This window comes from Cnephaeus nilssonii (genome assembly GCF_951640355.1).
Source record: "Cnephaeus nilssonii genome assembly, chromosome: 3".
NCBI classification, from domain to species: Eukaryota; Metazoa; Chordata; class Mammalia; order Chiroptera; family Vespertilionidae; genus Cnephaeus; species Cnephaeus nilssonii.
The window spans coordinates 55,919,886-55,933,809 of record NC_137074.1 but is presented as its reverse complement, the minus strand read 5'-3'; the positions used below and the strand labels follow the sequence as shown (position 1 = coordinate 55,933,809).

At 41.9% G+C, this 13,924-nt stretch overlaps 1 protein-coding gene across 2 annotated transcripts in view; it reads right to left on the bottom strand.

Moving 5' to 3' along the window:
* Positions 1 to 13,924, bottom strand: part of HACD2 (3-hydroxyacyl-CoA dehydratase 2) — an 86,877-nt gene that overhangs the window by 64,318 nt on the left and 8,635 nt on the right. The window contains exon 3 of one of the 2 annotated variants that reach the window (XM_079766813.1): positions 6,627 to 6,645. The exons of the other annotated variant lie outside the window; for it this stretch is intronic. Coding sequence (XP_079622939.1) covers positions 6,627 to 6,645 — 19 coding nt within the window. The remainder of the gene's footprint in view (positions 1 to 6,626; positions 6,646 to 13,924) is intronic. 2 annotated transcript variants of the gene reach the window in all.

The window sequence follows — 13,924 nt, the reverse complement described above, 5'->3', positions numbered from 1 at the left end:
CAACCACAGCATTTGAGAAATCTTGCCCTTGCATTATCAATTGACAACTATCAACCTACTTTGAAGAAGCTGGGGCATGGGAATCTATTCACAAGGGCAGAGGCTTGACTTCCTCACACACACAAAAAAGCCTCTCAGATGGAATTTTAGTTATTGTATCTAGAGGCTATTTTTGCCAAGTTGCACTGTCACAACCATGACCAAGAAGCAACTGCAACCCATCCTAAGATTAAGTGGCCCTGAATGGTAATTTAAGAAGAATAAGAATTTGTAAAAATTACATTTATAGAAATATTAAACATTACATTAGGGACAGAATAAAACTTTTAACATTCTATAACACGACACTGCTTTAGTTAGTAACACTACCATTCTATTGGGCAGTTTTCAACATCACCTTGTTTCAGGCATTGTATTGCTTTTCATGCATTGTCCCATATCATTTTTACAACATCCTACGAGGTAAGTATTATTATCCCCCCTTTATTCATGAAGAAATGAAGGCACACAAAAGCCGAATTACTGCCTAGAAGTCACACAGCTAGTAAACAATCCAGGTCTGACTGAAGTCCAGACTTTTCACTGAACAGCAAGTAAAGGAAAGACATCTCAGGCTCTATAACAAGTTTCCAAAAGACCAAGTTGTTACAGTGAAAACTTTCAGAAAGCCACAGGAAAATAAACCATTATTCCCAAAATAAATTTAAGTTGTATGAGTAAAATATAAAGCATTACCTTAGGCCAGCAATTTTCAACGAGTGAGCCATGGCAGGTACACTGGTGTGCTACAATAACTTTTAGAACATGCAATACCTGACTATTTAGCCAGGGGCACTGACCTCTTTTCCCTCAGATTGTCAAATAAAAAAATGACAACAGCCAACACAAAAATGACAATAGCTGTTCCGTGTGAATAAAAATTATACCTATATTTTTTGTCAGATAGGCAAAATATACATATTTTTGGTGTGATACAGAATTTTAGTAATTAGTTTATGTGTGCCTTGAGATGAAAAAGGTTGAAAATCACTGCCTTAGGCTAATGTTAGAAACAGTCTTTTATTATTCTCATTAATGTTTTTAAGGAATTGAAAACATTTTGAAGTTTTGGAAAATTTCACCAGAATTTGACAAGAGTATGATCAAATGTTCACTGAGTCCCCACTAGTGAATAACAATCCCCCTATTATTATTAATACTAGAAGCCCGGTGCACGAAACTTGTGCACGGCGGGGGGTTGTCCCTCAGCCCAGCCTGTACCCTCTCCAATCTGGGACTCCTGGAGGGATGTCCGACTGCCCGTTTAGGCCCGATCCCACCTGGGATCGGGCCTAAACGGGCAGTCGGACATCCCTCTCACAATCCAGGACTGCTGGCTCCCAACTGCTTGCCTGCCTGCCTTCCTGATTGCCCCTAACCGCTTCTGCCTGCCAGCCTGATCACCCCCTAACCACTCCGCTGCCAGCCTGGTTGATGCTTAACTGCTCCCCTGCCAGCCTGTTTGCCCCCAACTTCCCTCCTCTGCCAGCCTGGTCACCCCTAACTGCCCTCTCCTGCAGGGTTGATCACCTCCAACTGCCCTCCCTTGCAAGCCTGGTCCCTCTCAACTGCCCTCCCTTGCAAGCCTGGTCCCTCACAACTGCCCTCCCTTGCAGGCCGGGTGCCTCCCAACTGCCCTCCCCTGCTGGCCATCTTGTAGTGGCCATCTTGTGTCCACATGGGGGCAGGATCTTTGACCATATGGGGGCAGCTATATTGTGTGTTGCAGTGATGATCAATCTGTATATTACTCTTTTATTAGATAGGATAGAGGCCTGGTGCACAGGTGGGGGCCAGCTGGTTTGCCCTGAAGGGTGTCACAGATAAGGGTGGGGGTTCCCTTGGGGTGTGGGGCGGCCTGAGCGAGGGGCCTGTGGTGGTTTGCAGGCCGGCCACGCCCCCTGGCAACCCAAGGGGAGGCCCTGGTATCTGGAATTTATTTTCCTTCTACAATTGAAACTTTGTAGCCTGGGGCGGCAGCCATTTCTGGGGCGGCAGCCAATTCACCTTCTACAATTGAAACTTTGTAGCCTTAAGCGGGTGAGCCCTGCCAGGGTGTGCAGAAAGCTTTGCTTCCCCTGTTGCCGCCGGCAACCCTGGCCTGCTCTCTCAAGCTCCATTCTGCCGCCATGTTTGAATTTGTTTACCTTCTATAATTGAAACTTTGTAGCTTGAGTGGAGGCTTAGGCTATGGAAAGCTTGGCTTGCTGTTACCTGGGAAACCTTGCTCTCTGTGGCTGTAGCCATCTTGGATTGGGGTTAATTTGTATACTCGCCCTGATTGGCTGGTGGGCGTGGCTTGGCTGGTGGGCGTGGCTTATGTAGCGGAGTGATGGTTAATTTGCATATTACCATTTTATTAGAGAGGATTAGGTGCCATGTTAGGTATTTGGATATAGAAATCCATAAGAAAGTTCTCATTCTCAAAAAAATTTAGTGGTGTTGGTAGATACAAGTACAGTGTCAAACCATAATACACTGTGGAAAATATAATAAAGAATGAGGTGTAGGATGTTACAGAAAAAGTGAAGAATGATTTCTAACCTAGCCAGTAGGTGGTAGGGGAGTTTACTGGGGGAAGAGTAGCAAACAGTTGCCAGCTGCAGGGGATGGGCTGTTCATTCTAGGTAGAGTGCAAAACCTGGGTACCGACCAGAAGCAGGAAGTAGTGCATGTAATGGGGGGACCCACAAGAAGGTCAGGGTTGCTGGAGCATGGAGCAGGAGCCAGGAAATGGTCACAGGTAAGGGTGGGGAGGGCGGAAGAAACAAATCCTAATGTTTAAACCAGTGAAATATTTTAAGAAAGAAAGTGACATGCTCAGAATTATCCTTTAACTAAACCCCTCAAGGTTTGTCTGAAGCATGGACTTGGAGACAAAGCTGTGGGTTTAACTCCTGGTGATAGAGCTTATTAGCTGTGTGAACTTTATCAAGATATAAAACCTTCTAAGCCTCAGTCTAATCAACTGTAAAATGGGAAGTAAATGAGACAATGAATGTAAAGCCCTGGAACATAGTAAATGTTCAATAAATGGTAGCTCTTATTATTATCTATACTAATAATAGCCTAGGTGGCGTCACACCCTCGCGTCATCACAAGATGGCCGTCACAAGATGGCTGCGCGCACAGCGGAGGCGGGGCCTGGCGGCTGGTCCCGGAGTCTCTGCCGCCTTGCGCAGAGCAGGCGTGTCTCGGCGGAGGAGGTGGGTTGCAGCAGGGGAGGGCACTTGTGGGCGATCAGGCCAGCAGGGGAGGGCAGTTGGGAGCAATCAGGCCGGCAGGGGAGCAGTTAGGCGTCAATCAGGCTGGCAGGGAAGTGGTTAGGGGGCGATCAGGCTGGCAGGCAGAAGCGGTTAGGGGCAATCAGGCAGGCAGGCAGGCAAGTGTTTAGGAGCCAGCAGTCCCGATTGTAAGAGGGATGTCCGACTGCGGGATCAGGCCTAAACCGGCAGTCGGACATCCCCCAAGGGGTCCCAGATTGGAGAGGGTGCAGGCTGGGCTGAAGGACACCCCCTCGCCCCCGTACATGAATTTCATGCACTAGGCCTCTAGTTAATATTATAAGCTTAGAAGTTCAGAGGCCCATACAGGAGTTCAGATGAGATATACTGAGATCCTGAGTAGGGATAAAATAAACAGGACAATCTGAGATTTAGGAGACAGAATCGACAAGACTTGATAACCAGGTGATAGAAGTGTGGGTAATTGAGAAAGAGGAACCACTGATGAGCACTAGGTCTAGAAAGAGTGACTGAATGGCTGGTGACTGATGGTACCCCTGACAATATGGAAGGCAGAACAAGTTTGGGAGTCTGATTTGCATTGAGGAGGAGGTATGCATTCAAGAATGGGTTTGGAGTCTGAGGGGCAGGTGTCAGGTGTGCTTAGAGTTAGAGAAACAGATATCATAAGTATCTCATACCATGAGAAGGGAAGTAATCACCTACAAAGGGCGTGTTCAGTCAGAAGAGCAATGAGCTAGGTCAGACCCTGGGAACACCTACAATTTAGGGGCAAGGAGAGCAAGAAAAGCCCCAAAGAAAGAAAAGAACCAGAGAACAAGAAAAGCCAGGAGGGCTCTTTATAATGAAAGCCAAGGGAGCAGGATCTCACAGAGGGAGTCATCAATGGGGCCCAATGTAGTTCAGAAGTCCAGAGAGTTCTACGTGTCCTTGGAATTTAGCAGAAACGGCTGCTGATTTTAGACCAGAGGTCAATTTTAATAGGACAATGAGGACAGAGCTTGACTATACGGTTAAATTATAAATGGCAGTGAGGAAGTAGAGTCTACCATAAACTTTGTAAAGTTTCTGAAAAGGAACCTGGCTGGTTTGGCTCAGTGGATAGAGCATCAGCCTGCGGACTGAAGGGTCCCAGGTTTGATTCCGGTCAAGGGCACATGCCTGGGTTGAGGGCTTGATTAGGGGATGTGCAGGAGGCAGCCAATCAATGATTCTCTCTCATCATTGATGTTTCTATCTCTCTTTCCCTCTCCCTTCCTCTCTGAAATCAATAAAGATATATTTTTTTAAAAAAGTTTCTGAAGAAGAATTATATAGCTGTAAGGGAGGAATGAAGGATCAAAGGTTAGGTTAAAATTATTTTTAGGATGGAACACTCTGAGCATTTTGTGAGCTGAGAAGGAAAAGGTAGATGACAAGGGGTGATGATGCAGGAGAGAGAATTGCTGACAAAACAAGGTCTTTGAGGAATAGGAAGGAATTTTTAAGCATCTACTGTGGCAGGGACACCTGTGAACAAACCATCAGAGCAGAGTGTGACACGGATGCTGGTCTGTGGAATGCCTTCCGCAAAAGGACCACAGAGGGGCTGACAGTGAGTTTCCCAAACCTAAGCCTGTGCCTGTTTACCTCTGCCCAACACGGTGTCTGGCACCCACCTCCTGGGCATTCAATGATGTTCTTGGTATGAATGAGTAAATATTCTTGTCAGAAACATTATTTGCAGGGGAGAAATTTGATAAAGAGATATATTCTAAGACAAAGGGAATGTAAACACTAATACAATGAACTATTAACTATAATAATAGTAAACGTGCTGAGAAAACATATGCATTTAAGAGCTTTCTGGGCAGCTGAAGGCTGAGTTGGGGAGAATGGTGGCACCGGGTTCAGAATGTAGAGAAGACCTGCAGTGGTTCCAGAACTCTCTCTGGCCAAATATATCTCCCAATCTGCAAGCTTATGCTTAAAATTCATTTAACCAATTTAAGAAGAGACTATTTTTTTCATTTTAAAATTATAGATAAAGGATTAAAAAGGAAATGTGTGTGAGATTATATATTAGCTAAAGCCCATTCACCACAAAATCAAATCAGTCAGATAGGTTCTGGCTCAGAAGGGTCTGGGTCCAAGCGAGGTTCCACCTTATACTGGCTGTGTGTCCTGGGCCAGGTCCCCTAATCTTCTCTGGGAAAGTAGACCATGTGATAGAGGAGTCCCCAAGTCCTTTTCAAATCAATTGCTCAAAGGTTCTGAAACAGTGAATCTTAATCTTCTGGGATCACATACTCATCTGAGAATCTCAATGAAAGCTATGAATTCTACCTACCGAGCCCCAAAATAAACACAGACACCTGCATATAAAATTCTGCAGATCACTTGAGAAATCCCTGACTGTAGATTTTCTTCTTAGTGGGAAAATAGCCAAAGTGCAACTCTTTATAATGATGCTTTGTCTTCCTGAAAAGTACTGGGGCCAGCTACCTGTGCAAGACCCACAGCGGACAGTTTGTTGTGTGTCCACCTGAACTGTATGTTTCCTCATCTCTGAAATCCCCAGTGCCAAGTGTGGTGCCCTGAATATATTAAGAACCCTCTTAATTTGTGAACCATAATGGCTTGGATGCAGAGGTCTCGATGTTTCAGACCTTCAGTGCTTCTGAATGAGCCCAACTGCAAATCTTCCCTTTGAGAATCAAGTCTGGATACACAGCAATCACTATGGGCCTACTATACAGGGTCTGCCAACTTTCCAAACTGACTTCCATTTAATTAAAGGGGCTTAGCACCGCAGACTATAAACTATGCCTCATTCCAGAGCAGAATTTGATGGCTCTTCCCTTCACCCCAAAATAAAACACATTGTATCTTCTTTTTAGTAGAAATCCCTTACATTTATATAACTCTTTATACTTACTGGTTTCCATACATTAAATATTCATCTGGGAGGTAGGCAATATAGCAGTACTCCCATTTTAAAGGTAAGAAAAGAGAATATAACATTTAAGTGATCACAGAAAGGGCTTTCTACAGCACCAGGACCCCTAGTCACATTTTTGTAAATATGATACTTTTTCTTTGTGAGCCTTGTAACAAGAAAGTACGAGAGGCCTCTTTAAAGTGACTGAGCAAAACAGCTATGACATTTAATAAAATGTTCAGCGGTAACATCTAAATAGTACTTATGATTTTAGAAACTGAAACCCATACCAATTGAAGCAATTTTATACATAATAAAGTTTCATTTTTTTCAATATTCAATAAGAATCAAACCAGCCTTTTATGACTTTTTTAAAAAGCAGAATCCACTGTATACAATAAGGGGGATAATTCTATACTTACCTATTGCACAATGTAAAATCTAGAGGAAAAAAGGAGGGAAAAAGAAAATTAGCAGAGATCAATAATATTATATAGCTTTATTTCATATAAACTAGCCTTTCAGTAAGAATAGAGTAATATCTGCCAGCAGTATTAAATTTGAAAAACAAACATTCCATTTTTCAACTTGGATAGGGGCAATTTAACAAAATGTAAATTCTTGTTCAGTTTTTTGTTTGTTCATTTTTATTTTATCTATGGAAGATTTCCAAAGAAGCAAATCTCACCCAGTAGTCAGATATCAAGGACTCTTTTATAATATGTAAACTTTTAAGAGCAGTAAGTATACACTGAGTGGCCAGATTGTTATGATCTCTGAACGCATAATAATCTGGCCACTCAGTGTATATTCTATATAATCCTATATAATAAAAGGCTAATATGCAAATTGTCCCCTCAACCAGGAGTTCAACCAGCAGGCAGGCCGGCCAACTGCCCATGTCCCCTCCCCCTGGCCAGGCTGGCCGGACCCCACCCATGCATGAATTCATGCACCAGGCCTCTAATACACACACACACACACACACACACACACACACACACTGAGTGGCCAGATTATTATGCATTCAGAGATCATAATAATCTGGCCACTCAGTGTATATCTCCCATGTCTCACGTTCTACAGAACAGAACTGTCACAGACTAGAGAACCCAAGGTCATAAAAAACTTTGTTGGCACCTTTTGCCTGGCAGACCCTTCAACATAGACATTCATTCTAAAAAGCTCTACCCTTCATTCCTATCTTGTCTCATTTCATGACCTTATTACAGGGATGCTCCTGGTCTAATCTCTAACTCTACATCTCTTTGAGCTCCAGGCCCACATTCCAAACTGCCTTTGAAATCTCCATCCAGATGTACCAGCAGCAGTTCAAACATGGCATGCCTCAATGGTAAGCACACCAACCTCCTAGTCTCTCAGGTGCAACTATTCTTTCCTTCCTCTCAACCCCAAGTACAACTGGTTTCCAAGTCCTGCCAATTCTTCTGGCATCTCTCTTCCCTGTCATTTTTTAATTCCAGTGCCTGGGATGAGAATGCTATCTCTTTATCTCAATGGCCATCCAACGAGCCAATTAGGTTCTTCTAAATCTCCTTCAAATTAATCCTATACAGGGCATTGCTTTAACCCTGGTGGTGGTGGTAAAGAAATAATTTGAAGCCATCTATAAGACTGATTTAATGACCAAAGCTTTTCTAAATGATAAGACTTATCAGCTATTGTAGTGCATTGTAGAATTACATTTCTCTAGCAGTCTTTGTGTTGTTTGACCCTAACAAGTACCCTCGTAGATAGGCAGGGCAGATATCTCTACATGCAGACGAGAAAACCAAGGCTGAGAGAGGTTGCACAACTTGCCCAAGGTAGTAAGTGATGCCTAGAATCAAGAACCTAGGTTTTATTTCTACTCTATTGGTTTTTCTGTCATAGTATTTCCTTGTATGTTATTAGTTTTATTATCTATAGAGGCCTAATTTGACAAGACTTAGCTTATCTAAAACATGCTTGATAAGACAGCTCAAAAACTATTACAGTAGTCCCCCCCTATCATGGTTTCAATTACCCATGATCAACTGCAGTCTGAAAGTATTAGAAGGAAAAATCCAGAAGTAATTAGTAAGTTTTAAATTGTGCACTGTTCAGAGCAGTGTGATGAAATCTCTCTATCCCACTCTGTTCTGCACAGGACGTGAATCATCCCTTTGTCCGGCATTTTCACACTGTATATGCTACCTACCCATTACTTAGTAGTCACCTGGGCTATCAGATTAACTATTGTGATATCAAAGTGCTTGTGTTCAAATAACCCTTATTTTACTTAATAATGGCCCCAAAGCACAAGAGTAGTGATGCAGGTAATTCAAATATGCCAAAGAGAAGCCATAAAAAACTTTCTTCACATGAAAAGGTAGATATGTATAAGAAAAAATATAGAATATATAGGGTTTGGTACTATCTTCAGTTTCAGGCACCTACTGGGGATTATCCCCTGTGGACAAGTGGGGGCTACGATATTTCACTAAGTTGTTTTTTGGGGAGCATTGTGGGGAAAGCTTAGATTTAAAAATCAGGCTGCATGAATTTGTTTATAACTAATAAGAGAAAAGAATTACTATTCTGCAAATCTTATAATCTTTTCCTAAAGAAAACACTGCTAAGAATCTCAAATGTATGAATATCACGAGATGAGCTGAACCTCCTGCTGCAAAGTTGAAGAAAGTGAAAAGATATACGTAGATTATCAAAATGAGGAATGGAAGCATACTTGAAAATTTATTCTATCCATGTGAGTGGCAAGACATCCAGGCTGCTGATTAACAATAAGACTTTGTATGAACGGTATATATAGTGCTTAAGGGCTATCATGTTTTCTTTACATGATGAATCAGTGGGTCTTACTCCTATTAAACCCAATCTCCCCTTTTTAATCACATATATTTTATAATGCCTCCTTTACTAACCTGAAGTGCAATTCATAGATGATATAACCTACCCACACAAAAAATTTCAGAAAAATACAATGTTCTAACTGATTTGTAAAGAAGAAATAAAAAAGAAAGTAATTTATTTTTTAAAATATGTATTTCACCATATAAATATTTGGGGACAACGTATGACATAATGAAGCAGTCAGATATATATACCAACTTATAATGAATAAGTTTAAATTTAAAAATATCAGAAACCACTTTGCAAAAATAGAGTAAAACTAGAGGCCTGGTGCACGAAATTCATGCACTTGGGGCGGGGTGAGGGGGAGGTCCCTCAGCCTAGCCTGTACCCTCTCGCAGTCCGGGAGCCCTTGGGGGATGTCCGACTGACAGCTTAGGCCTGCTTGGGGAGCGGGCCTAACCTGTCAGTCGGACATCCTTAGCGCTGCTGCTGAGGTGGGAGAGGCTCCTGCCACTGCCGCTGCACTCGCCAGCCGTGATCCTGGCTTCTGACTGAGCGGTAATCCCACTGTGGGGGCACACTGACCACCAGGGGAAGCTCCTGCATTGAGCTTCTGCCCCCTGGTGGTCAGTGCGCACCATAGTGACCGGTCATTCCACCAGTTCTCTGACATGCCCTGAGGGGTTCCAGATTGCGAGAGGGCGCAGACCAGGCCAAGGGCCCCCACTGGTGCACGATCAGGGCAAGGGAGGGACAGGGAGGTTGGCCAGTCGGGGAAGGACCACGGGAGGGCTCCAGGGTGTGTCTGGCCCGTCTCACTCAGTCCTGATAGGCTGGACCCCAGCAGCAAGCTAACCTACCCGTCAGAGCATCTGCCACCTGGCGGTCAGTGCATGTCATAGTGACTGGTTGACCAGTCGACTGTCTGCCCCCTGGTGGTCAGTGCACGTCATAGCGAGCAGTTGAGTGGCCTTAGCATATCATTAGCACAATACGTTTTGATTGGTTGAATGGCCAACTGGACGACCGGACACTTAGAATATTAGGCTTTTATTATATAGGATAGTTCTGGTTGGGTAGCTCAGTTGGTAGAGCGTTGTTCCAGTATGCCAAGGTTGTGGGTTCAATCCCCGGTCAGGGCAAATATAAGAATCAACCAATGAATGCATGGATAAGTGGAATAACAAATCCATGTTTCTCTTTTTCTCCTCCCCTTCCTCTCTCTTTAAAATCAATAAAAATTTTTTAAAAGAGATAATAATGAAAATACGGAAGTAATTTTAAGTGAAGTGGAATAATATGCCAAGATAAATACCAAAGTAGAGAAAATGAGGAAGTACAATATTATTGCAAATCAGCTAGGTCTTATTCATTTATAAGTGTGGTATATAATCCCATAGGTTATATCATGGGATGGGGTAAAAAGCAACTATCATAGAAAACATCCTTCTGCTTTGAAATCCTGCTGAGATATTCAATCTGTCTAGTTTGTAAAAAGACCTTGGAATCCATTTTCCTTGATTGGTGTAATAAGGAATAGAAGATAGATTAGAAAACAACCAACAACCAGTAACGCAAGAGGCAAGAAAAGTAGTTGAATAATAGGTTGGGGATAGCTTTAGGATAAAACATAAAAACTACAGCGATCCCCCAAAAGGCAGTAATAAGAAATATTACTAAAATAGTCCATATTAGAGAAATCCAGTAAGACCCGACTGTCTCCACTAACTTAATAACTAAAATCTGAACAGGAACCTCAAATCTCCTGTTACATATTTTCAGTGTTCCATTGCGTTTGCAATAACAACACTATTGCACTGAAATCCTTTTCAACTAAATAAGCAAGCTGGAAATGCTATAATACCTACAGAACAGAATGTGCCGAGTGAGCAAATTACTCAATTATTTGGAGATGACACCTTTATTTCATTTAGGTTCCCTCTTCATACCAGCTGTGGTAGGCAGAATTCTAAAGATAATTCCCCAAGATTCCTGTTCCTTAGTTATGCAATTAAACACTAATCTAGGTATTTGGCAAATGAAATTGAAGTCCCAAATCAACTGATTTTAAGGTATGGAGATTATATGGGTAGGCCTGACCCTACTATGTGATCCCTTTTTAAGCAGCGCTTTCTCCAGCTGGTGGCAGAAGGGGAATTCAGAGATATTCTGAACAAGAAGGATTCTATGAGCCATTGTTGGCTTCAAAGATGGAGGGGGCCATATGCAAAGACTGGAAAGCAGCTTCTAGGAGCTAAGATGACCTTCTCTAGCTGACAGCCAGCAAGGAAGTGGGGACTTCAGACTATAACCACAAGGAACAGGATTCTGCCAACAAGCTAAATGTGTTGAGACACAGATTCTTCCTAAAGCCCCCTGAGTCAGCCTGGCTGACACCTTGATTTCTGTCTTGCAAGATCCTGAGCAGAGAACCCAGCCTCCTGACCTACTGAACCATGGGCTAATAATAAATGAGTGTTGTTTAAGTTGCTAAGTTTGTACTATTTTGTTATGCAGCAATAGGAAACGAAGACAACAACCATCTTCTAACTTAATAAGCTTTTTAACTTTTCATGAAGATGTTTTAGTATTAATATGTACTACAAGACTATCAATTTATATCTTTAGAGGGGTTAGCCTGGGGAGAATATACAAAGTCGGGGAGGGGGGCGGGGATGCAGAACGAATCTTCACTGAGTTGGACAGTCTTAGGCATTGTAGGATATCTAGCAGCATCCCTATCTATTGTGGTGATCAAAATACCTTCACAATTTTCCAAAGTGCACTCTGGAGGGTGGGACTGCTCTTGATGAGATCCATTGAGAATCACTGAACTAAACTAAGCATATTTCATTGGAAAAAAAACTTAGAAGACTTGCCAGAGTCAAAATCTCTCTTGAAATTGTGTAAACAGTTCCCTCCTCTTTTTGTCTTAAATCTTTATTGTTAAAATATTACGTATGTCCCCTTTTCCCCCATTGACCTTTCCCAACCCCCTCCCCAGTTCTCTCCTTTGGAACCCTTACATTTCACCTACTAGCAATAAGCTAATTTTAAATTTTAACCTCAACAATACTGAATGCCACTTACCACAATAGGTTATTCAGAAACATCTTTTCTAAAAAATCTTTCATTGTTAGATTGGTCTTACTTTGCTCACTTACTATCATTCTTTACACTTCATTCTACCCTGATAAATGCTGAAATATCTCATGAAATTCCATGTGGACACCTTCCAATATGTACCATGGTCTAAAGCTGTATTGCCCAGCTGTTCTGTTGTTCAGATTCCACCAATACCATGTGCCTGTTTAAATTTAAATTAAAAATAAATAAAATCAAAGTTTCTCTATCCCACCAGCCACATTTCAAAGGCTCAATAGCCACATATGACTAGTGGCTCCTGTTAACAGACAGCACAAATTTGGAATGTTACCACTGCAGAAAGTTCCACTGGACAGTGCTCAAGACTCGGTTAATTTTAATTCTTTATTATATAACAGTTAAATATCCTTTGATAAGGTTCTTTCAAAGTTCCATTACTTTTTGTGGGTGTTTTAAAAATGTCTCCATCTGTAGGAAATTGCATGGTCTGTTACTAGAAAACTAATGCTTCCTCCTGGCTTCTTGTGGATTTTTTAATTCTTTAAAGTCCAAGGGTCCAAAGTGTTTTACTATTACATTTTAAGATCTTCTCTTTTTTTGCTAGAAATCACTTATCTTTGTTTTAAGTTTAAAAATTTAACAAATAGGTGCCTAGAAAGGGAAGGGATTTCTTTTCTTCAAAAACAGCTCCTATGTGGAACTCTACATGCTCTTAATAACCATAGTGTCTTTCAGTTCAGAAAGGTTTTCTATAATTTTCCCCGATTACTTATGAATTATACATTCCAACCTTGTCTTCTTCTGGTAGCCTTACTAATTGACAGTCTGCATGCCCTCAATCTGTTTTCGAGATACACTGGTTATATTGCGTTACTAGTCTATTGAGTTTCACTACTTTTCTATTTATTTTATTTTTCTGTTGTTCAAATTCCACCAATACACAATATCTCTGATGTGCTTGGCACTACTATTTTGTAATGTTCTCTTTTACATTTCAATGGTGAACTGAAAATTCCCAGTGGCTTCCGCTCTGTAACCTACTTCATCTGAGACCATAACTGGAAACTCCTGCTTTTCTTGAATATTCAGTATCACCTATCTCTCTTCACTGAGGCCTCCCTTCCTGCCCGGACTGCCACCATCAATATTTTTAGTTCTTCTTAAATTTCAGCACATTCCTTTCTATAGCCACTAACTTCTTACCTCTTTTAATACCATAACAATTTGCTTCTATGAACCTCAGTTGTCAAGAGTGAGGCCTGTGTGGGTGGGCTCCTGTTTCCCACAGGCTCCCCTTTCCCTTCTAGTGTTGTGACACTTATTAATTATACCCAAGTTCTATTTTCCCTCTGGTTTTCATGTTGTTTTTGAAGCTGGTTTGTCTAGGTTTGTTGTCATTCCTGCCTGTGTTAGCTATTTCCATTATGACTTGCTCTGCTGGCTTTTCAGAAATCTCTCTTTGAGGTCTGTTTTCTCAAATAAAGTCTTCAGAATAAAAAGGTAGTTCTGAGAAAGACAAATATCACATGATCTCACTTATTTGCGGAATCAAAAAACACACACATATTGACCAACAAAATAAGACCCAAAGCATCGAGGCATGAACAGACTAACATACCACGGGGTGGGGGTTGGGAAGAAGAGAAGAGATAAACCAAAGAACTTAAATACTCATATGCATAGCCCATGGACACAGGGGCAATAGGGGGTGAAGACCTGGGGTGGGTAAGGGCTGTCAATCAGAGGCACATCCAATCAT